The 22018-nt window shown below is 55.7% G+C and overlaps 1 protein-coding gene across 3 annotated transcripts; it reads right to left on the reverse strand.

The window, feature by feature from the left end:
* Positions 1 to 925: 925 nt before the first annotated feature.
* Positions 926 to 21269, reverse strand: PDK2 (pyruvate dehydrogenase kinase 2). 3 transcript variants are annotated; one of them, XM_037886661.2, is made up of 12 exons: positions 21093 to 21265; positions 16657 to 16798; positions 13202 to 13273; positions 10941 to 11125; positions 10102 to 10191; positions 9417 to 9494; positions 8814 to 8890; positions 8157 to 8255; positions 7435 to 7542; positions 6948 to 7061; positions 2263 to 2979; positions 926 to 1751 (listed from the first exon to the last, which is right to left on the reverse strand). In XM_037886661.2, exons 1-11 carry the CDS (start codon positions 21211 to 21213, stop codon positions 2839 to 2841), a joined length of 1227 nt encoding a protein of 408 aa, XP_037742589.1. In that variant the 5' UTR covers positions 21214 to 21265; the 3' UTR covers positions 926 to 1751; positions 2263 to 2838. The 3 variants fall into 3 exon arrangements, with proteins under 3 accessions (XP_037742589.1, XP_037742590.1, XP_043392596.1); XM_037886662.2 differs by lacking the exons at positions 926 to 1751; positions 2263 to 2979 and adding an exon at positions 2986 to 6494 and having other exon boundaries at positions 21093 to 21268; XM_043536661.1 differs by lacking the exons at positions 926 to 1751; positions 2263 to 2979 and adding an exon at positions 6534 to 6839 and having other exon boundaries at positions 6896 to 7061; positions 21093 to 21269.
* Between the last annotated feature and the right edge of the window lie 749 nt (positions 21270 to 22018).

Genomic DNA, 22018 nt, shown 5'->3' on the forward strand with positions numbered 1-22018 from the left:
CCGCAGCTTTGCATCAACACGGCAGCTACGCGCTGGGCAAGGGAATCCATGCTCTCTGCTGCTCCAGATTCAGGCCTCGGCTCTTTTCCCTCCCACCCGGCTGCTTGGGCCCAGCCAGGGGGTTACCAGAAGCAGAGGTGCCAGTGTGGGACCCTGCAGCAGCAGGATAAACAAGGCCCTGGAGCGCTCTGCAGAGCCAGATAGCCCAGGACCAAGCAGACAGGGAAATTTGACCTACAGGTCAGTGCCCTGCAGAGAGCAGCATGCGGCCACAGCCTGCACGGTGCCGCTCAGGGAAGCAGGACTCCTGGGTTCCATTCCCAGCTCTGCCTGCGACGCCCAGTGCCCCCTTGGGAATATCGTTCCATGCTTGCTAGGAAAAAGGTCCCTTTGGCCAGGGGATCTCAAAGCACTATGGGAAGCTGAGTGTCGTCATACTGATGGTAAACTGAGGCAGAGATCGGGCCAGTGACTTACCCGTGGTCACACAGCAAGTCAGTGGCCGAGCTGGGGACCCAGGAGTCCTAATAGTATTATACTACAGCAGCATTGAGGTCCCATTATGCTGGGAGCTGCATAGACCCTGCTCTGAAGAGCTTACAATCGAAATAAACACAGATAAGGTGGGAGGGGAAACTGAGGCACAGGGCAGCGACACGATTTGCCCAAGCTCATCCAGCGGTGCTGCGAATAGAACCCAGGCCTCCTGCTGCCCAGCTCCAGTGTGAAAGACTACTTACCTTACAGATATTTGAAAGGGCTAATTGGCTGGAGAGGTGATGGGATCCAGTTTTAACACTCAACTTACTAAGCGGGTTGGGCCCATGCAGAAGGCAGGATGCGAAATCCACTGCCGGGGGGGCGTTGTTCGCTGCACGCTGGGACCCCGCAAAGTGCAAAGAAAACAACACCAACGCCAGGCCGGTTTTGGTCAATGTCATCTTTATGGATCAACAATGGGATGAACGCCCATGACTTAACCCACCGTGTCTGGGGCAGAAACAGGGTTCTGCCCACAGCATATATATATATATCTGTGCAGATCCTTTCCAGAGTACATAAAAGCATGCCATGGAAATCAATCACACGTGGGGCGTGCAGGGCAGTGGTGTGAAGACACAGGGAGCAGCTGGTGCCGAGGGGAGCTCCCCGAAAAGGACAGAGACACCTAACGGGTCAGGAAAGCGGGCGAGAGGCGGGCAGAGAGAACAGGGCACCTCCAGAGCCCAGGCCTCAGACAACACCGAAGAAGTTACAATCCCTCTGACCCCCACCAGATCAGCACCTGCCTTTGCCTTGCAGAGCAAACTCATCCAGCTCGCCTCAGACCGTTCCGTCTTCCAGCCAGCGCCAAGCAGCGGGTATGGCAGTCAGTGGGAACGGGTCCCGAGTTCTGACAGACCCGGACAGCGGCTCTGAGCTGGAAAGAGGCACCGTAATGCCTCGTGTTTAAAACACAGCCGAGAGAGAGAGATGGCTGCTGCATCAGATCTGGGGGGACCCCACTGCGAACTCCTCCCCCAGGCAACAAGGGGAACTGTTCTTGCCCCAGGTGGCTGTTCTAATGCCTACCCCCACCCAAGCAGGGGAGCACTGAGGACAGCCTCCTCCCTTTCCCTTTGATGCCATCCCACTGTCCCAGCTCAGAAAAGGGCAACCCCGGCACCTCCCAGCAGCCCCCTAGGCCACACGCCCCTAAGCATGGAAGCCCACTCACTCCTTGCACCTCCCCCGCCCCACTCACAACACACCTGACTCTCCTCACACCTCCCCCCACAGGTGCTCCAGCCCTGGCTCCCAACTCCCCCAGCCTAACAGACCGAGTCTGAGTCCGAGTCCGTGGCCCTCCTGGCTCTCTCTACAGGGCCCCTGTCCACCCCACACCTGAACCTACAAGGCTTCCCCACCTGCCCCCTCCTCTCTCCCCATATTTGAAACTCTTCGGCCTGAGGGCTGGTTTCCCCCGTAACCATAAAAGCCGTCTCCACAGCCTGATTCCTGTCCTCCCCCTCCCAGTGGCAAGCAGAGGCAAAGAACAGATCTGTGGTGAATAAAAGGATTATGGGTAAAACCCCCAACAACGGGAGATGCCCGGAGCCTGCCCGGCTCTCTTTAGGGTAAGGATGGGGGAGCCCAGCAGACGCCAGGCAGTGGTGGGCATGGGCTACTGCACGCTACATACCGTAAAAAGAAATCATTCACGCCCTGGGCGGAGCGTTAGCCAGACTGGTCAATAGGAAGAGTCCATCACTCACAACACACCTGACTCTCCTCACACCTCCCCCCACAGGTGCTCCAGCCCTGGCTCCCAACTCCCCCAGCCTAACAGACCGAGTCTGAGTCCGAGTCCGTGGCCCTCCTGGCTCTCTCTACTGGGCCCCTGTCCACCCCACACCTGAACCTACAAGGCTTCCCCACCTGCCCCCTCCTCTCTCCCCATATTTGAAACTCTTCGGCCTGAGGGCTGGTTTCCCCCGTAACCATAAAAGCCGTCTCCACAGCCTGATTCCTGTCCTCCCCCTCCCAGTGGCAAGCAGAGGCAAAGAACAGATCTGTGGTGAATAAAAGGATTATGGGTAAAACCCCCAACAACGGGAGATGCCCGGAGCCTGCCCGGCTCTCTTTAGGGTAAGGATGGGGGAGCCCAGCAGACGCCAGGCAGTGGTGGGCATGGGCTACTGCACGCTACATACCGTAAAAAGAAATCATTCACGCCCTGGGCGGAGCGTTAGCCAGACTGGTCAATAGGAAGAGTCCATCACTCGAGTTCTCCTAATGTGGTTTTTGTGATGTGGATAGATTCTCCGTCTCCAAGTGCCACCAGCTGCACCCGGGGGCCTAGGTCACCCGGTAGGTGGAGGTGTTCTTTGGTTCCGTACTTGGCACGCACCAGTCGTCTGCCTCCTGGATGGTCTGGTAGTGGCGCCAGGCCGACTTGTTATAGACTGGCAGCCTCTCCACGGACTCTGTCGACAAGGCCTGTGGGTAACCGCACGTCAGTGGACAGGAGAAGTGCTCTCTCTGCAGTGAATCCCAGCCCCAAGGCCCCATGGCCTCCAAGCATCCTCCCAATGGCACGGCCAGCCACTAGGAAGTATCCCTCGGAGACGTCTGGTAGAATCTGGACAATGGTTCAAAACCAACTTCTGCCGTTTCCCGCCTGGTCCCTACTCAAGGCAGATTTCATGCCACGTGTTAGCCTGTAAAGTGCTTTGGAATTCTTCCGGACACAGGGCATGAGCAACGTTCTGCCCTCTTCTGAAGCCCTCCATCCAAGAAACCCAGGAGTCCTGGCTCCCAGGCTCCTGCCCTGACTACTAGGCTCCCTTCATGATACAGGAGTTTGATATCAAAGACTGCTACTCAAACCCTATGATTCTTTGCTTCCATTTCCTGGCCACGGAGCTGGGGGAAGTGTGTGTGTTGGAATGCAATTTGCATTCAGAGAGGGGCAGGCCGGGGGGAAGCAGTCTCTGCAGGTCAGATCTTGCATTTGTTTCCCCAGGGCTTTTAATTGGAGCTAGCTGAGAAAGGGAATCCTTTTCCCATGGACATTTTCACATTTCTGAAAAAGTTTCATCTCGCATCAGGATGAAACGTCAAGTCCGTGAAATTTTTCACAGGGAAGGATTTAAAGACAGATTCCATTTTGGGACACCTGAAAGGGAATTTTCCCAGCTGCCCTCAGAGAAGGCTCCTGTCAATTTCACCTGTGAAACTGACAAGAGCCTTCCAAGCCCAGCTGCTGGAGGGGCAGAGAGCCAGAGGGCTCTGTCTCTCTGCCAACCCCCCAGCTCTGGGAGCCAGCAACGGGCTGCCTGGCCCCCAGAGCTTGGGGTGGGGGAGGGGGGAAGAGGCAGTGAAGCCTGCCTGTGTTTCAATAAAAGTTTTGTCAAATCTGTAACAGAATCAGTGAAACATTTCACTGAGTTTTGTCGGAAAACTTCCAACCTGCTCTACTTCTAACGCCTCACCGGCTCCCTCCACAAGGAAGATTTTAATCACGTCTCTGTGGATTTTTGCACAAGGGTCGGTCTGAATGCAGTACTTCTGATCCCCGGACCATGCACCGACTATGGACTGAAGCCAGGAGCAGTTGCATCAAGGGAGTGTCTATATACTGAGGTTAGCTACAGCTGGGTGAATAAAAACCACGAGTTTCTTTAATTGATCTAAATCCCAGTTTTTAAAAATGTTAATCATTTTTATTTGATGTGTTGCTGGTTCTTTACTTTCCCCCCATTTTAACTGGCTGACGTGGATGTTTTGTATCTTCCCTTAATTAGCTTCCTGGTTGGTGACAGAATTTCAGGTTTGACGAAGATTTTTTTTCTACTAAAGTTTCACACACAAAATGTTCATCTGTGCTGAAAAAGACAGCACCAGGGCATCAACAGAGAACTGCAAACTCTGGCACAACAGCGGTAAGCAGATACCCCCGACTCTGTTTGCAGCCAATGCCACTTCCAATATATTGAACTCCCACAAGTCGAGAAAGCTGAAATGCTTCAACCAGGCTAATATGCCTCCAATGGGGTTTGAGGTCAATGGGATGTGCGTACTTGAATTACGTAGGCTCTGGGATTTTTCCAAAGCACCTAACATTAGGCTCCTCTTTATTTTTGAAAACGTTGGCCTGTGTGTATAACAGAGTCATTGAGAACATTTGCATTGTATTGAAAGTCGAAATAACTTTTCACAGTTCACACTGCAACAATTTTGTTCTGAACTGACAAAGATTTTGTGCAGTGTTGTTACAGCTTCCCACAGTCCAGGACGCACCATCTCAAAGCAGCAGCATCTCCTGCCAGAACACCACATGCTAAGCCTGCAGACATATCTCCATTGCTGATCAATACCCCGCCCTCCACCCCAACACAACTTTCAAGATTCCTGGTCCTACACACTACATGTGGGGTTCCTCATGCAGGGCTTCAAAAGTCCCACCAACCACCATGAGGGTTTTGAAACCAAACGATCACTATGCTCTTGAATGAACTCATGCAGAAAAGTGATAAAAGACAAAACTACCATCCTTTCACAAAGCGATCACTCTAGATCTGATCTTTCAATACTCCTCCTCAAGGAAAATCTACACAACACCTTCAAAAGGTGAGCCTGCGACCTCAAATTCCTAACTCTGCTAGACACTCAAAACCATGGACTCCACAGAGTTTTATGGCTCATTACGACAATTTGTAACTCACCCTACTACCTGGCTAAACCTCCTACTACCTGGCTAAACCTTAACTGCCCGCTTCAACCTCCTTACGCATAACAACCGAACCCTCAATTGACAACTTCATTTCAAGTGGCCTCTACAACATGGATAACCCCTGACGCTTAACAATCTGTCCCAACTTGTATTTAGCTCAGACTCTCTGATCTCCTTCCCCAGGCCTGAAGAAGAGCTCTGTGTGGCTCTAAAGCATTTACCTTCCGTCAACGAAAGCTGATCTAATAAATGATACTACCTCCCCCACCTCGTCTCGCTCAAAAATGTTATGCCAATAAAATAAAAGTTTAATAAAGCTACAATATTAGCCCTGATGTGGCAAACGCTTAGGCATGTGCTTAACTGTAATCCCACTGACGTCAATGAGACTAGGCATGTGAGTAAAGTTACATACCTGCTTAAGCATTCGCAGGATCAGGGTCTTACATTTTCAGATTTTTTTGGCTTATAGACATTTTGTAAAATTCATGTGCAATACCCCTAATTGTAGCAGCACTGAAGGAAAACAACAGTATTTACAATTTAGCTTGTGATAAAAAAATCTAAAATTCACAGTTGCAATAGCAGACGTTTTCAAATGAGCTTTTACAAAGTCTTCACCCGATTGAAACCTGACTTGAATAGGATTATTAATATTTGAATATTTATATTTAAATGATTTAATAGCAGTGTGACTTAAAACAGCTACTCACGAAGAGCGAAAAATCCCTGATGCAGACAAGCCCTGAGACTCCAGAGCTAGGAGTGTAACGAGGAGTCGGTCAGTTACACATCACCTCTCAGCCTGACCCAGCATCCGAAGAACCCACTCCCATACCCACGGGCAGGGCCGACTCAGACCCAAGCTCCTGCTCCAGTGGCTACCTAAGTCACCCTGGCTACATCACTGATCTTAGTCAAGAATTGATCCTGAACAGAGACACGCTTGGCTGAGAGACAAGATGAGCCTTTGGGGGTAGCTGTGAAGTGGCTAGGAACAAAATGAAACTGACCCAAGTAAGTTTCACGAAGGAGGGACAGGATCAATGGGGACAAGTCTGTAAGATCTGGAGACTCCACCCACCGTCCATGACATGGGGCAGGGATCATTTTCTTGTCTGTTACAAAGGAAGAGGAAAAGCCAGGGGCTGGGGACCGTCAGCAAACCCCTCCAGTGTAAGCACTTATCTCTGGTCCTCAGTGCAGTAGCATCTGCACGCCTCGCGAGCTTTCATTTATCTTCACTGCCCATACGTGAGGTCGGGCGGTGCCGCCGGCCCTGCGTGACAGATGGCAATGAACTGAGACTCAGAGAGATTAAGGACTTGGCTACATGGGAAAGTTATACTGGAGTAAGCCAGTGTCTGAATTTAAACCAATGTAGTTATACTGGTATAACTCCTCATGGGGACACACTTATTCCGGTATAAGAGCGTCCATATGGGGAATTATACCGGTATAGTCCTATTGATGAGGCCAGGAAGACTTTCCTGTGTAGACGAGCCCTAAGGGACTTGCTCAAGGTCACACAAGGAGTTTGCGGGAGAGCAGGAACGTGAATGCAGGCCTCCCAAGACCTAGGCGGGCCCACTAACCACTGGGACATCCTTTCTTCTAGATCCCCCACCTCCACATGGTGTGCTTGCCACTGACAGGACTGGGAGGCCTCAGGGGAGCAGCTGCCTGAACCCGCGGGTTTGAGAAGGAGAGACACGGGGGGTGATTTACACACCTTCAAGTAGATGACTGCATCTGTCCCAAAACCCTCCATGGAGAAGAGCTGAAGGTCCCCTTGGAAATACTTGGCATAGAGTCTGGAAATGGGCAGGCCGTAACCAAAGCCAGCCTGGTGGAGCGGGGAGAAGACGACAGGTGATTATGGTTGCAGAGGTCTCAGCGAACTGCCCGACCACCAGACCCTACTTCCCCCAACATCACTCCACCCAGACATCAGGAACCCCCCAAACCCTCCTCCCACTCCTGGCTGTCAAACGAAGGCCCTCCGCCATCATCACCAGGCGATCCAAGCAGATCAGTATTTGTGCAGGCTGCTTACTGGAATCCCCTGCACCCAGCTCTGGACAGGGAGGGTGGTTACACGGAAGGACTTAGGGAATTCCACCCACTCACCCACCTCCTCCACAGCCCCACAAAATCACCCTGACCAACGTGCTACCTGCAGGGACATCCAGGGGGGCCCGACTTGATCCGATACGTACCAGGGGTGTCCCGCCCGAGCCGGGCTGGGGGGTGGGCGCGGTGGAATACATGTAGCTGAAGAGCCGCTCGATCTTCCGCTGCGGAACCCCACCACCTCGGTCGCTCATCTGTGCGATGGGACATCACGTCAGCAGCCCCTGGCGACTCCCCACATGCCTTGACCAGTGGTGTGCTAGCCACGCCCCCACCCCCCCCACACACACACTCAGGGAGAAATCCCAGTAGCCCAGCAGCGCCGGCTGCTGGCTGATACACAGGAAGCATCAATAGGCCAAGACAGGGTGCTCTGTCCAGCCCTCCTGACGGGAGGAAATGCCCCCGTGAGGCTGGGGGAGCAGGGAAAACAGCCTCAGGGTTCAAGCTGGAGGCTCCCAAGCAAGGACTGGCTACAAGCATCCCAGAGATGAGCCGCAGAGATGAGCTGCACTGGAGGAGGGAAGCTAGACAACATTTGGGGATGTGGGCTAAATACCCCCCCACACACATCTCCCCAAAGTCTCAGGTCCAGGGTGACAACAAGTCAGATAGTCAAACAGAACTCAGGGGGTCTGCTTGCCCAATCCCCTATTAGCCACTAGACCACATCCGCTCAGCTACCTGCTGCATTGCAGAGAACTCCCAGGACAAAAGTGAGCTCCCTGGGGAATTAGCCTGTGCCCCACAGTACAGCTGATGCTGAGGGTCCCTTTCTATCCCTCGGACCCTCAGTCAGGCCACCTACCTTGATAGAAAGATCTTCTTTACCCAGTGCTACCATCACCTTGATGGTTGGGAGTCGGAGGCTGGACTCGTGACTCTCCACGGTGGCTCGCATGGCATTCTCCGAGGGAACAGAGACAAGAAGCAGGTCATCAGGGATTTTATGATAGCCCCTCTAGCCTGGCCCCTGCCTGCCCTGATGCTTGAGGAAGGTACAAAGACCCCCACAATGCACCTATTTGTGCAGTATTTGTAAGGGTAGGAAGTTCCTTCCTGACCCTGAGCCGGTCATCTGCAGATGCCTGATGGTCCTGGACTTACCATTAGTCGATTCCTTCTTTAAAATGTTTAACTAAAGCTAGTTCCCTAGGCAAAAATCCTGCAGAAATGAGTTCCACGGGTTAACACTGTGGATGAAAAAGTGCTTTCCTTTACTCATCTCTTAACCAGAAGAAAAAGGTGACATATTCACAATCCCCTCCTGAAACATGGACTCCCTGGCCTCCACCTCACCCACCGCCAGAGGCAGGAGCTGGAAACTCCGGTGCCTACTACAGGGAACCGTCGGTGGGTCTGGCAGACAGGATGCCAAGTTCCACCATGGTTCTCTCCAGCTTCGTCACCTCCTTGCGGAGCAAGGAGTGCTACAGGGGAAGGACCATAGAGCTGGGAGCCTTACCTTGAAGAGCTCGAAGAGCATGTGGTAGAGGTGAGACGGGACGTAGACAATGCGGATCGGCTGCTTGGAATTGTTGGCTACAAGGGAAAGAACACAGCGGCTGTAAGGGAAATGCTCCTGTAAGCTGTTGGCCTGACTCCCCCAGCCCAGGAAGGACTGACGCCCAAGGACGGCTCAGGCCCGTCTTTCAGGGCACGGTTTTGTTCTTCAGACACCAAACTCTCAGCGTAACACATACAAAGCTACCCGCTGCGCAAAGCGGGCTGCAGCGGCCCCGAGGCCTTTCCTCTGTCTCTCTCGCCCTGCACTACGGAGGCCACCTTGCTTCCTGCAGCTCCCTTCCTCAACTGAGCCACTTTAGAGTCACTTCATCCATCTCAGCAGGGAGGTCGCTGATCAGCCACAGGCCAGGCTGGGCCCTGCTCCCCGTGAAGGGCCAGCCACCTTGTGACAGCTTCCTTAGAAAGCTCCTTGCCCTTGGCTGCTCCCTACCAACCCCTGCACCCCACAAGCAACTCACTTTCCCGCCAGGCTCAATTGCTACCCCACGATCATCCCCACCCACCCCCTGTCCCCAGGGGCTATGGGTCCCTCTAGACTCACCGCTGACCTCCTGGATCTCCAAATCGGGTGAGGCCATGTAATACTGGTCGCACAGCAGCTTGGCCATGTTGTAGGCATCTGGAGAGCAGAGAGAGGTGGGATCGGCACAGATTCTACCCAAGAGAGTGGAGCTCAGTGCCTGCTTCCCCTTGGGACAGGCTCAGGACTTAGCAAGGGGATAGGAGACAAGGAATTTCAGCATGGACAGCGCTGGGAACGACAGACTGGAGCGGGATATTTACTCCCAGAACAAGGACAAGCTGGGCATCAGCTGGGTGAACTTCCCCCAGGCTGCCCTGTGCCAGTGTCCCCTGCCTGGCAGGGACCCCCCTTTTAGGGACAAGGGGAGCTCAGTCACTGTGGCCCACCAGTGCTTGGCGTCTCTGGGGTACCCCAGAGGCAGTCTGACATCTGTCACAGGAATGCTTGTCCACCGGCACCTAGGCTGAGATCCACCGAACTCGTCACACAGAGAAGCTTCCAAACAAATTGTCTTCAGCCCCCGCTGGTCTGGCACGGATCAGAACCGGCTCCCACAGCTGATCTCCCAAGCCAGCCAGTGTCCCCTCCGAGCCCCCAGTGCAACCTCATCTTGGTGAGACCCTTTAGCCTGCTTTGCTCCCCCACGCAGGGGCCCCCGCCCTTTTGTAGGGATGCTGCCTCTCAGCCATTATGGGGCACAGACCTCTCACAACCTCGGACACGTCACAGTGGGGGTCGATGCTGCCAATGTGCTTGGGGTGAGCAGGGTTGGTGCTGCCATCAAAGAGCAGGCCTGCAAGGAAAGAGACGGAGGGGAAGACGAAGAGGGGTGATGTGCGTTGATGGGGAGGACGGACTTCGGCACAGACTGGAACATACAAGTCTGAGGGGGTCCCCAGAAGGATCAAGAGCATGCACGACAGTTTCCATCTCTCCTACCCTGTCACTCTGTCCCAGTACTCCCCACCCACCCACAAATTCCACCCCTCGGCCCCAGTCCCCTGCTGAAATCTCCCTGCTTATAGGGTCTATTCCCTGATTCCTTCTAGTCTAGCCCAGAGGTCTTCCCGGGGGTACACCAACTCATCTAGATATTTGCCTAGTTTTACAACAGGCTACAGGAAAAGCACCAGCGAAGTCAGTACAAACTAACATTTCATTCACACGGCGACCCGTTTATACGGCTCTCTATGTAAGGACCATATTAATATTCCATTGATTTATTTTATAATTATAGGGTGAAAAGGAGAAAGTCGGCAATTTCTCAGTAATAGTATCCAGTGACTCTTTTATGCTTTTAGGTCTGATTTTGTAAGCAAGTCGTTTTTAAGGGAGGTGAAACTTGGGGGTGCGCAAGACCAACCAGACTCCTGAAAGGGGGTCCAGTAGCCTGGAAAGACTGGACGTACATTTTCAATCCTGCGCCCAGCACCGCAGGATCTGATCCCTGCCTCATTCCACCTCTCCTCTGCAGCCCACCCCCCACTCAGTCCCTTCCGCTCCAAGGGAGACAGCAGGCCTGGCTGGGCGCTCGTCACTCACTGTGCTGGTTGATCAGCATGCGGATGGAGATGCGGCTCAGGTAGAAGCGGTCCAGGAAGTACTGGATGTTCTGGTTGGACACGGGGTCATCCCCGTAGGCCTCCTTGTACTCTATCACCCCCTGCGCCATGGTGGGCACCACGTCATTGTGCCGGTTACGGATGGTGATCAGGGCATCCGTGAACCTGGGAAAAGGAGGAAGGGAAAGCATGAGGGGGGTTAGTCCACGCGAGATGTGAGCAGCTCATCATAGAGCGAGGCGAGGATACAGCCAGCTTCCCAGAGCCTGGAACCAGAGGGCTACAACAAGGAGGCAGGGGACAGCAAGACCCCCAGTACATTCCAGGGGGGCACAGCAATCCAGTCCAGGTTCCCCTAGGCTGAGGGAGCTCTCTCCCCCATTCTAACCCTAACGCGGGCGCAGCTGCCTGGGAAATCCCGGAGCAGATTCCACTGCACAGCTGACATAGATCTCCAGGGCGCACGTAACATCAGAGATGGCTGAAGTGCCATAGCTGGAATTCAGCTCTGGACTGGGGGGGTATGGGGGGCTGCGGAGGGAGTTGGGATCTGTGATAAAATTTCAGTGACACTGACGCCCAACCCCAGCCCGAGCGGAGGTCCCTGCCAGGATCTGGGAGCCGGAGGTGGGGCAGCAAGAAAGCATGACTGTCCTGTTCAATGCGGCCATACAAAAGGAATCCCTAGTCAGGTATCGGTCCCCTGCTAGATGCAGAGGGTAAAAATCATAAATAGCAATACAGAGAAGGCAACAAAGTTCAATAGGGATTCCTGTTGTGTATCTGGAATGAAGCAGGATGACATATCCATCGCATTGGAATAGAAAATTCACCATTTGGAACAAGGGAGAATGCAAGGGCCCGTATAACTGACATCCAAGGGCGTTAAAGGAACCAGCTATATCACAAGTGTTAATTTTTAACCAATCTGGGAAAACAAGAGAAATTCCAGATTGGAGGCCTGCCATTGCAGTCCCAATATTTAAAAAGGGGCAAAGGGATGACTCAGAGAACTATAGATCAGTTAGGCTGATGTGATTCCCCGGCAAATAACAGAGTCTCGATTAACTGTTCTATCAAAGAATTAGAGACGAACAATACAACTAAAGCCAGTCAGCACGGTTTCATGGAAACGAGGTCTTATCAAACAAATCTGTTATCTTTTTTTTTTGACAAGATTACAAGTCTGGTTGATAAACTGCGCATAGTATCCTTAGATTACTCCAAGGTGTTCGATTTAGTACCAGATGACACTCTGATGAAAAAAACTTTGTATTTTATGGAATTAACAAGGCACCCGTTCGATGGATTGCCAACCGGCTCAGTGACAATGTTGTTGTTAGTGGGGAGATATCACTGAGTAGGGCAGGATCCCCCCAGGTTTCTCACAGGGTCCCCCAGGGACTGGTTCTTGGTCCGGTGCTATTTGACATCTTCTAGATCATTGATAAAAATCATATACAATTTTTGCTGGTTAGGTTTGCAAGATGACACAAAACCATGTGGAGTAACAGATAATGAGGAGGATCGGTTAACGTTACAGAGCTCTCTGAGTCACCTGGTCACAATGTAACACAGTCAAATGGACGTTTACTCATCTGGGATGAAAGAAAAGCAGATTACACCTAAAGGAGGGGAGACTAAGTCTTGGGAAGCAAGAACTCACAGGAGGACTTCGGGGGAACGCTGTTGCTAAGGGGCCTAACGTGACGCTGGTGTGTATACAGAGGGATATCAAGCAGAAATAGACAAGTGCACAGCATTGGCAAGACGGCTACTAGAATACTGAGTCCATTTCCGGTCTCCACGCTTAAAGGGGGAGGCGGACACAGGGGAGAGAATTCAGCGGCCGCACAAGTAAGCCTGGCAGCGAGAGCTTAAGGAGCTCCACTTAGTCAGTTTACGGAAGAGCAGGGTGCGAGGTGACTTGGATCACGGTGTTAGGCACCCGCGCACGGGAAAGATATTGGCTAGATGGGGGTGGGGCGTTGATTTTGCTGACGCAGGCATAACAAGATCCAATGGCTAGATCCAATTCAGCCTTGAAATAAGCTGCAATTTGCTAGCCAGGAGGGTAATTCAACACGGAGACAGCTCACCAGAGGCGTGGACTCTCAATCACTGGGAGTGATTCAATCCAGGTTCTGGGAAAAAACCTTTGGCTTGTGGACACAGGAGGGCAGACTGAAGGGTCCCTCCTGGGCTTAGTCTGTTAACCCATTCAGCCCACACCCAACTTACTGTCCCAGGGTGCCTTGGTCCTCAGGGTCTTTGTCCAGGAACTCCATGATGTCCAGCAGGCTCTGAACGTACCTGTAAGGGAGTGGGGACGAACAGGGATGCAGGTTCCATTTATATTCCATAGCCGCATGTTGGGAGTCCCGATCAACGCAGAGTGGCCCCGATCCCCATCCTTCAACTGGCAGGGGCCCTGGAGAGACTGTGTGTGACAGCAATACCCCACTACCCGCCTCCATGGGGGGAAGAGGACCCACAGAGTCTAGGCAGCGCACTTTACAAACAGGAATGGCTTCATCCACTGCTGAAATGCAGCCAGCTCTGGAGTGGGAAGTAGCAGCGCGCACCCCCACCCCCCAAGAGTTTAGGACAGGAAGTGGAGAACACTCTGGGATCTTTAACAGGCAGGATCACTGCTTGGCACCTCCAGCAACATAGCCCCCCCATGCAATGCAGCAGGCACTGGTTTAGTGCCGAACTACGGGGGAAGGCTGCCTCCTACTGGAGCCACCACCACAGCGTCCAGCAGGCACCTGGGCTTCCTGCAAAGGTCTCCCCTCCAAACACCAACCCAGCCCAGCTTCACCTGACAGGATCTTAACCTGCAGCCATTACAACTCGGGCTAACTGAATCGAGGGCATCCCCCACCCACTACTGCATATTCCAGAGGTCCATCTCTGGGAGCCCAGCCTAGGCAGAGCTGCTCCCTAACCCACTGCCTACCATCCCCTAGAGCACTGTCACCCAGCCCTCCTCCCACATAGGGACAGCAGAGACGGGCCTAGCCTAGTGCCTTGCATGATAGGAAGTACAACCAGTGAAGGAGTACAGAGAGCGACTTCCCGGGCCTGCACCATGCCAGAGGCTTTGGGACAGGCAGCGCACCTTGCACTCTGCAGCCTCAGCTCATCGGGAATGTCTGCCAGTCGAACCGGGAGCAAGCAGCCAGTCAGCACGGTAGCAGCCCATCCCCTCCCCTGGGTTACAATTTCCCTTCAGAGACACAGCTCCTTCCAGAGGGCACCATGACAGCTGCAAACACCTAAGCAGGCCGGTCGTAAGCGTGGGCACGGAATGGTTTCCCAGGGCTCTGGTATATTTGCTTGGGGATTTAAGTTACAGGGAAGCAGCTGCAAAGGCACCAGTCCTGTGAGATCAGGAAGTTTTGATCATGGGATTCCCAAGGGTGCAGGAGGATGAGTACAGGAGCGGTTCGCCTCCAGAGATGACGGGGCAGATCCCGCCACCAGTCACAAGGGGATTAGGGGTGTAAGGAGAGTGCTCATTTGGGCCCCATCACCAGAGCCACCACGCAGGGCAGCATGGTGCAGGGCTTATGCCAGAAAAGCAAGGACTGGAGTAGCAGGAGGGCCCTGGCCAAGTAGAGAGAAGGCTGGTCTGGAACGGAAGGGATGTTGGAAGGTCAGGGTCCTGGAGCAGTCTAGATCTCACCGGAGCACCCAAGCATGTGGGCAGAACTGGGGGGGTGGGGGGGGCCTAGGGCTGGAATAGCAAGGGGGGGGCTGCAAGGAAGGACTGGAGTGCGTGGACTTACGTGGGGAGCCCAAGGCAGCACAGAAGGGCACTGGCAAAGCTGGGTGTAGGGGGCCCAGGGCTGGACTAGCAGGTGGCCTGCAAGGGCACTGGTGTAGGGAGGCTCAGAGGGGCGGGAGACACTGCTTGACAGCATACCCTGCTGAGCGCCCTAAGGGGTGCTGCGATGGGGGCTCCCATGGGTCTCCGGGTCGAGCCTCCTGAGCAGAAGTGACAGACCACAGAGCTTCATGCTGGAGAGGGGTTCAGCCAGGGGACCTCCCAGACCCCTCCGAGCAGGGGCTGCTTGAACAGACATTGGGGGGGGGGGGGGGGGGGGGGGGAAGAGATGGGAGGGCTGAAGACATTGGAGCAGGCAGCAAAGGGTTAATGGCCAGCCCCATGGGATCACTGATGCAGGAATGCACCTTCCAGGAGGGCAAATTCCAGGGTGCAGCTTAGCTGCAGGCAAGGGCCAGGCTACTATTAACTCAGGCTCCTGCCCCCCAGCTCCCAGGGGGCGGGGCGGGGGGGGGATTCAGCTGGTCTGGGCAGCCTCTGGGGTGAAAAGAGGAAATCGCTGGCTGCACAAACAAGCCCTCATGTGATCTCCAAAGTAGGACAAAGTTCAGGCTGTTGCTGTCTGGTGGGCAGGGGCCGGGAACTGGGGGGGGGGGGGGTGTCTTAAAGGGACATTTCCCATTTCTTCCCCCTCCTGTTGGCCTGTGGGCCCCCAAACCTATAAGGACCTCACCAGAGCAGAGCAGCTGGTGCCTTTGAAATGACAACAACTGAACCATACCAGTACAAGGGGGAAGAAGAAATCCAAGCATGGGCTGCTGGCCAGCGGGCTTTCAGGTATTAAATACAGTCGCTGCCCCGAAACCTGCAGTACTCAGGGTGACCTGGCCGGGGCGCCACAACGGTGGGAGTATCAGGGAGCACGCACTTCCCCCAAGGGCGGTTTGGAAATCTCCCTGCTCCTCAACTAAACCCAACTGGGTTCTACCCAGGGCTGGGCGAAGCGTTAAGTGAAAAACCCCAACTGTTACGTGCTGGGCTGATCCTGCTCAGCTGGTCCATTGTCCTGGCACAATTTAATGAGCCCACGTCTTGTCTAGGAAGACATGTTTTTCAGCATGATCTGTCAGCTAGCTGTTCTTTACAGGGGTTAAGCCCTGTCTACACTAGAGGTCAAAATGCAGTAGCTAACTAGTGAATCAAGGAAAACAACCTGTTTTCCTAGGCTTGGGCTACACTAGATAATTGAGTCGGCTTAACTACACCCCTCAGGGCTGTGAAAAAGCCACACCCCTGACCAGCGTAGTTAAACCAATCTAACCCCCAGTGTAGACAGTGCTAGGGTGATCGGAGAATTCTTCCATCAACTTAGCTACTGCCTGTCGGGGACATGGAGTACCTACGCAGATGGGAGAACCTCCCATTGGCGTAGGTAGTCCCTACACTGAAGCTCGACAGTGGCAAGCTGTGCCATGGTAGCATTTCCAGTGTAGACGAGCCCCTAGTCTAGAAGTGGTCTCTTGCGTATACACTGTCTCAGTCCCCAGTTATCACTGATTTGTCTCCCCTACCCCCCCCGTGCCATTGCACGCCCCTGCACTCAGTATGTCCATTCCAGAGCCCCTCAGCTGGCAGGGTCTTTGAGCTGCCTTCCTCATTCTCCTCCTGCATCTGTTACATGTAAACCCAGACCAGGTGAGCAAGGTGCTTGCTGAGGAGAGTTGGTGGGTGCGGTGGGACATGGGGGCAGACAGGCAAAGGCTGGCAGTGTCTCCCTACACACACAAGCTAGTAGTGCCATGCTCCCCCCCACCCCGGCTAGCAGTGCCGTGCCCCCAACATAAACACAGATTAGCAATACTGCCCGCCCCCACCCCCTTGACTGGCAGTCCATCGTACTCACCAGCTCTGCACCAGCTGCACCGAGGGTGTGCTGATGACCCGGTCTGGCAGCAGGTTGATCTCCTTCATGATGTTGGACAGCCGGACAGGCAGCTCCTGGCGGAGGAAGGTGAAGGAGGTTTTCTCGCAGGCATTGCTGGACCCTAGAGATAGAAGCCCCACCGTTAGAAAAGCAGGATCTCAGTGACCCCCAGCCTGATGACGGGGAAGTAGGCACCTATCCCTTCAGAAGGCACCCACCTGTCCTGCCCCCAATATCAGCTCAGGATGGTACATCAGACCACCAGTTGGACTCCCAGGCTCTCACCCAGAGCATTTACCTGGTTCCTCCAGCCCCTTCCTCCACTACAGCCCCTTGCATCAGAGGATCTCATGCTGATCCCCAAACATTACACCTCAGACCCCCACGCTCCCCCACTGAGTACAGCTTTAGCCAATCTAACCACTAGGCCACACTCCCTTGCAACAGGCTGAACTCCATCAGGGTCTTGGGCACAGCTCTCGGGACGGGGAGGGGGAGGAAAGCTGTCCCCATCACTTCACACCTCCTGCCAATCGCAGACCAGCCCTTCTCATCTGCTGCTCCCTCCACCAGAGTCACCTCATCCAGCTGCCGAGCTCCAGGAGGGGATACTGGACAAGAGACTCACAAGGGAGGCCAGGTCGCACGCTAACCCCAGGCTGCAGCCCATTACTGCTCAACTTGCCCTGCCCAAGGTGGGAAATGGGGAGAATACCCCTATCACTTTGAAGGCATGTCCACGAGGCCAGGGCAGGTGGGGTCATCTTGTGGTTTGAGCAAAAGACTGGAGTCTGTGCCTGGCTCTGCCACTGATTCACAGAGTGACCTCAGGCATGTCACCTAACCTCTCTGTGCCTCGGATCCCTCCATCCGTACACATCATTCCAATCACAGGGCCTCCAAAGAGTCCTGTACGGTTATATTTCATCACTGCCTTCCCAGGTTGGGAGTGGGCACGCTGGCTGCCTTCCCCAGGTCCAGGAGCCATTTCTCAGGCTCCCTCTCTGGAATCGAACCCTGGCTCCCTGTTACCCGTGATAGGCACAGGAAGTACCATTGAAAGGTGCCAGGCCAGACTTCGAATGCCTTGCCACCACCGTGGGGGCATGTGTCCATCCGTACAGTGGGGGTAGCAGTAATAGAGAATTCAGCCCTGGGGTCCCCAGGGACCACAGAAATTGCAACACTGGGTCCTCGTAGCCCCAGGGACCAGCGCCTGGCACACGTGGCATGCGCGGCACTCAGCGTACACACAGTCCTGAAGCATCGCGGCGTGTTCCTGAACTCTGACGTGTCCCGTGCTTGGCTAAGCACGGCACGGCACGATGGCAGGCTGCCTAAGGAGAGGTCTGCCCTGCCGCAGAATGACAGAGACGCCAGGAGCCTTAATGACCGGGGAACTCCCTACACTGGCCAGCAGAAAGGAAACTAACCGCCACACTGGCAGCAACTCCAGGTTCTGCAAGGAATCCAACCAACAAACCCACCCACAGTCAAAAGCACCCGAGTGACCGGGACCTGGGCCAAGAGGCTCAAGGAGGGTCTGGAGGAGGAAAACAAAAAAATAGTGGGTGATGATTAGTGTAAGATCCCAGCAGGGCTATAAAATAGCTGCAGGGAGAAGAGAAGAGGTGGGAGGCTGGTAAACAAGGGCATCACTCTGTAGAGAGGAGTAGCGGGGTGTGTGTGTGTGTGTGTGTAACTCACACGCACACAAATGTACAGATGTAACCTGAGCTCCTGCACGTTCGTACATCCCTGGCAGTTTCTAGCTAAACAACGGCACGGATTGTTCGGCAGGCAACGAAGGCTATTGACGCAGCATTGCAATGAGACCAGGCGAGCCAGACAAGTGGCTAGTGGAAGGGAGAGAAACGCACACATACACACACACCAGCATGCGTGTCAGCAGGTTGCCATGCAGCGCCAGCCAGCCAGGCCTGGCAGGGACTTTGTCTAGCGTTTTGAAAGCCCCGGCAGGCCTGACATTTGTTCTGGAATGAGAAGCCACGCGAAATGGACATGGAGGGCAGTGAGCACAGGGGGGCTGGGATCTGCCTCCGGGTGGCAGGAGCGACGAATGGTTCTATGACAAGGCAGAGGGCACCGGCACCCTCTCCCTTTCAGCACACGTCTAAGGACAGCCAGAAGAGAAGGGGGTGCTGCGGTGCATCTCAAATACTTTACGGCAATTAACCCCTTCGCCTTTTCCTATCTCCTTCAGACCGCAGATCTCCATGTACATCAGTGAATCCATCTTCCCAGCCTGCCCTGGGCCGTGGCTCAGTCTCGCTACCCCCATGCAACTGCTGGGGAAACTGAGGCACAGAGCCAGGAAGGGAGTCGGCAGCAGGGCCAGGAACAGAACCCAGGAGCCCCCTGCTCTAGCTAGTGGGCTGGGAAGCAGCAGGGAGGGGCTGCGGCTGCCTGCAGCAGTCTGGAGAGGGAGGGGTTATATCCAGAAACCTCAAAGAAAGGCAGCACCCTGTTGTTTTCAAAGAGGATTTTCCAGGGGGGAGGATCCTTGGAGGGTTTGGGTGTATCAGAGTCAGACGCCCCAGAGGGGGGAGGGAGGGCAGAATACGTGGTGTGGGGGGGATGGACGGAGTGTGTTCCAACGTGCAAAGAACAACCTCTCACCATCTCCCACAGCTGTTCCTTAGAAGAGCGGAGAGCAAACCTTGCTGTAATTCAGGGACAAGAGTCACAGTCCTCTCCTCCCCCCCCAGCTCCTGCTTGGGGGGGGGAGTCCAATTAAACCACTCCCTACTCTCCCTCCACTGATTTCATTCACCATCCTACCCACTGGTTTCCCTGACATCTTCCACTCCCCAGAGAACAGGATCATATGGGAGATTTTCTGCTTCCAGCCCCCACTCTCAGCCCTATAGTCCTTCTAGCCCTTTCCTAGCCCCCCTACTTGGTAATGACTCCCCCACATTGCATCACCAGCGGGGCCAGCACCAGCGATCTCTGGCACCAAAAGCCCAAACCCCGACCCACTGAGCTAGAGGGGCAAATCAGCCCCCCAGCCCCAAGAGGGAATCACTTAGCCACTGTGTTAAGCCCACGCCCCTCAGGAATTCAGAACCCTGGTCGGGCCACTACTATGGACCTCACCTTCCCCCCAACCCCATCACTGCCCCCCACAGCACCACTGCCCCATAGCCAGATTGCCCCTAAGCCCTGGGAGCAGGGGATAGCTCCAAAATGCCTGAACTGTTCTAGAAAGAGCTGCTCCCCACTCCTACCCCAATGAACCTCCCTTCTGTCCCCGGGGGGGCATTTACTCAGGGACTATTCCACAAAGAGAATAGGGAAAGCCAGCCCCACTGCTACCCCCTTGCCCCAGTGGGCGGTTAGTGAACATGAACAGCAGGGAGCCCCTGATCTCCCCGGCTCCGTGCCCCCAAGGGTGGGTGGGAGGGGAACAGCAATGTCCCACGCTCCGGGCATACTGCCAACAGGGCAGGGAGAAGGCAGCCCTGCCTCCAACCTGCCCCATGGATCCCCTCCCCGGCCACCCCAGGGGTCTTTCGCCAGGCAGGGAGCGGGGGCATTGATTCCAGGCCCGGAATTGCTCCTTGGCAGTGGGGGGAAGAGGAAGAGACTGTCCCCCTCCTGCCCCATGGCCCCCCAGCCCCCAGTGCCAGGGGGTAGGTCCCCAGACAATGTGTGTGTGTGTGTGTTGCGGGGTGTAACTACCACAGTCCAGGAACGGCTTCACAGGAGTAGAAGGGGAGCCTGCCCCTCACAAGCCCCCGGGATACTTACCTGGGGGGGGGTCTATGCACGGGGGGGGGGGCGGGGGGTACGTGGCAGGGACAGTGGCATGCACCCGGATGGGCGGTGGAGGGGGCTGGACCCAGGCGGGAGGCAGAGGGGTGACGTACCCCAGGGAGCGCACACAGGGGGGAGGAAAGGCCCACGGCGAAGGGGACAGATAGAGCCAGAGGGTATTTACCCAGGCTGGGGAGGGAGGATATTGACCGGGCGATGGAGGCTGTATGAACCCGACGCTATTTACCGCCGCAGGAAAAGCCAAGGGGGTATTTACCCCGGGAGGGGGCACGCCCTGGGGGTATTCATCCAGGAGGAAGGGGCCCGGGGGCATTTACGAGAGGGAGGGGCCTGGGGTATTTACCCAGGCAGGGATGGGGTCGGGGGGGGGGGGTATTGGCCAGGGCAGGGCCCGTGGGGTATTTGATGGGGGGGGGGGGAGCAGCTGGGGGAAGGGCCCAAGGAGTGTTGGCCGGGGGCGGGGCCCCAGGTGGGGGGGGGGCAGCTGCCCAGGTGGGGGCGGGGCCGCGGGGTATTGGCCGGGGGCGGGGCCCCGGGGGGGGCAGTTGCCCGGGTGGGGGCGGGGCCGCGGGGTATTGGCCGGGGGCGGGGCCCGGGGGGGGGGGGGCAGTTACCGAAATCCAGGAACTGCTTCATGGAGAGCGGCGAGGGCGAGAACTTGCTGAAGTGCTCGATGTAGGTCGGGGCCCCGGCGGCCCGCGCCGCCTTCCCCAGCAGGGCCCGCAGCAGCCGCATCGCGCCCGGGGCCCCCGAGCCACTGACAGCGGCCTGCGGCCCAGCCCGCGCCGGCCCCGCCCCCCCGCCGCCCGCCGCCAATCGCCGCTCAAAAACATCCCCCGCGGCCCAATGGGGAGCGCGCTCACCCACGTGCCCGCCCCGGGACCCGCCCATTAACCCCTCCCTGCCCGGGGCCCTTCTGTCCGCCCCCTCTCTAGCCCCTTAACCCCTTCCTGGCCAGGGCCCTGCGGCCCCCCTAGACCCCCCCCGCCATCCCCTTAACCCCTTCCTGGCCAGGGCCCTGCGGCCCCCCTAGACCCCCCCCGCCATCCCCTTAACCCCTTCCTGGCCAGGGCCCTGCGGCCCCCCTAGACCCCCCCCCGCCATCCCCTTAACCCCTTCCTGGCCAGGGCCCTGCGGCCCCCCCATAGATCCCCCCCGCCATCCCCTTAACCCCTCCCTGACCAGGGCCCTACAGCCCACCCTAGGCCTCCCCCATCCCCTTAACCCCTCCCTGACTAGGGCCCTACAGCTCCCCCCAAAACCCCCCATCCCCTTAACCCCTTCCTGGCCAGGGCCCTACAGCCCACCCTAGACCCCCACATTCCCTTAACCCCTTCCTGACCAGGGCCCTGCTGCCCAGCCCAACCTAATTTAACTCCCTTCCCTGCTCGCCACCCCCTCAAAGCACTAATGCCCTTGGGCAAGGCCCTGGTAGGCCCCGGACCATCACGACCAATTCTGGTCCTGCGTGTTCAAGACAGAGGAATTCAGTCTGAATCAGGGCTGCTAGCTCAATCGGGGAGACGGCAGAGCTGAGCTC

The sequence above is a fragment of the Chelonia mydas genome, chromosome 27 (assembly GCF_015237465.2).
Source record: "Chelonia mydas isolate rCheMyd1 chromosome 27, rCheMyd1.pri.v2, whole genome shotgun sequence".
In the NCBI taxonomy this organism is placed as follows: Eukaryota; Metazoa; Chordata; order Testudines; family Cheloniidae; genus Chelonia; species Chelonia mydas.

Bases quoted from the DNA above. Each gene is read 5' to 3' on its own strand.
- PDK2 (XM_037886661.2), bottom strand. From the start codon at position 21,213: ATGCGGCTGCTGCGGGCCCTGCTGGGGAAGGCGGCGCGGGCCGCCGGG. The intron at 13,274-16,656 runs GTGAGTACGATG...ACTCCCTTACAG, and splicing joins GTGCAGCTGGTGCAGAGCTG to GTACGTTCAGAGCCTGCTGG. The intron at 8,891-9,416 runs GTGAGTCTAGAG...TTTCCCTTGTAG, and splicing joins GGAGATCCAGGAGGTCAGCG to CCAACAATTCCAAGCAGCCG.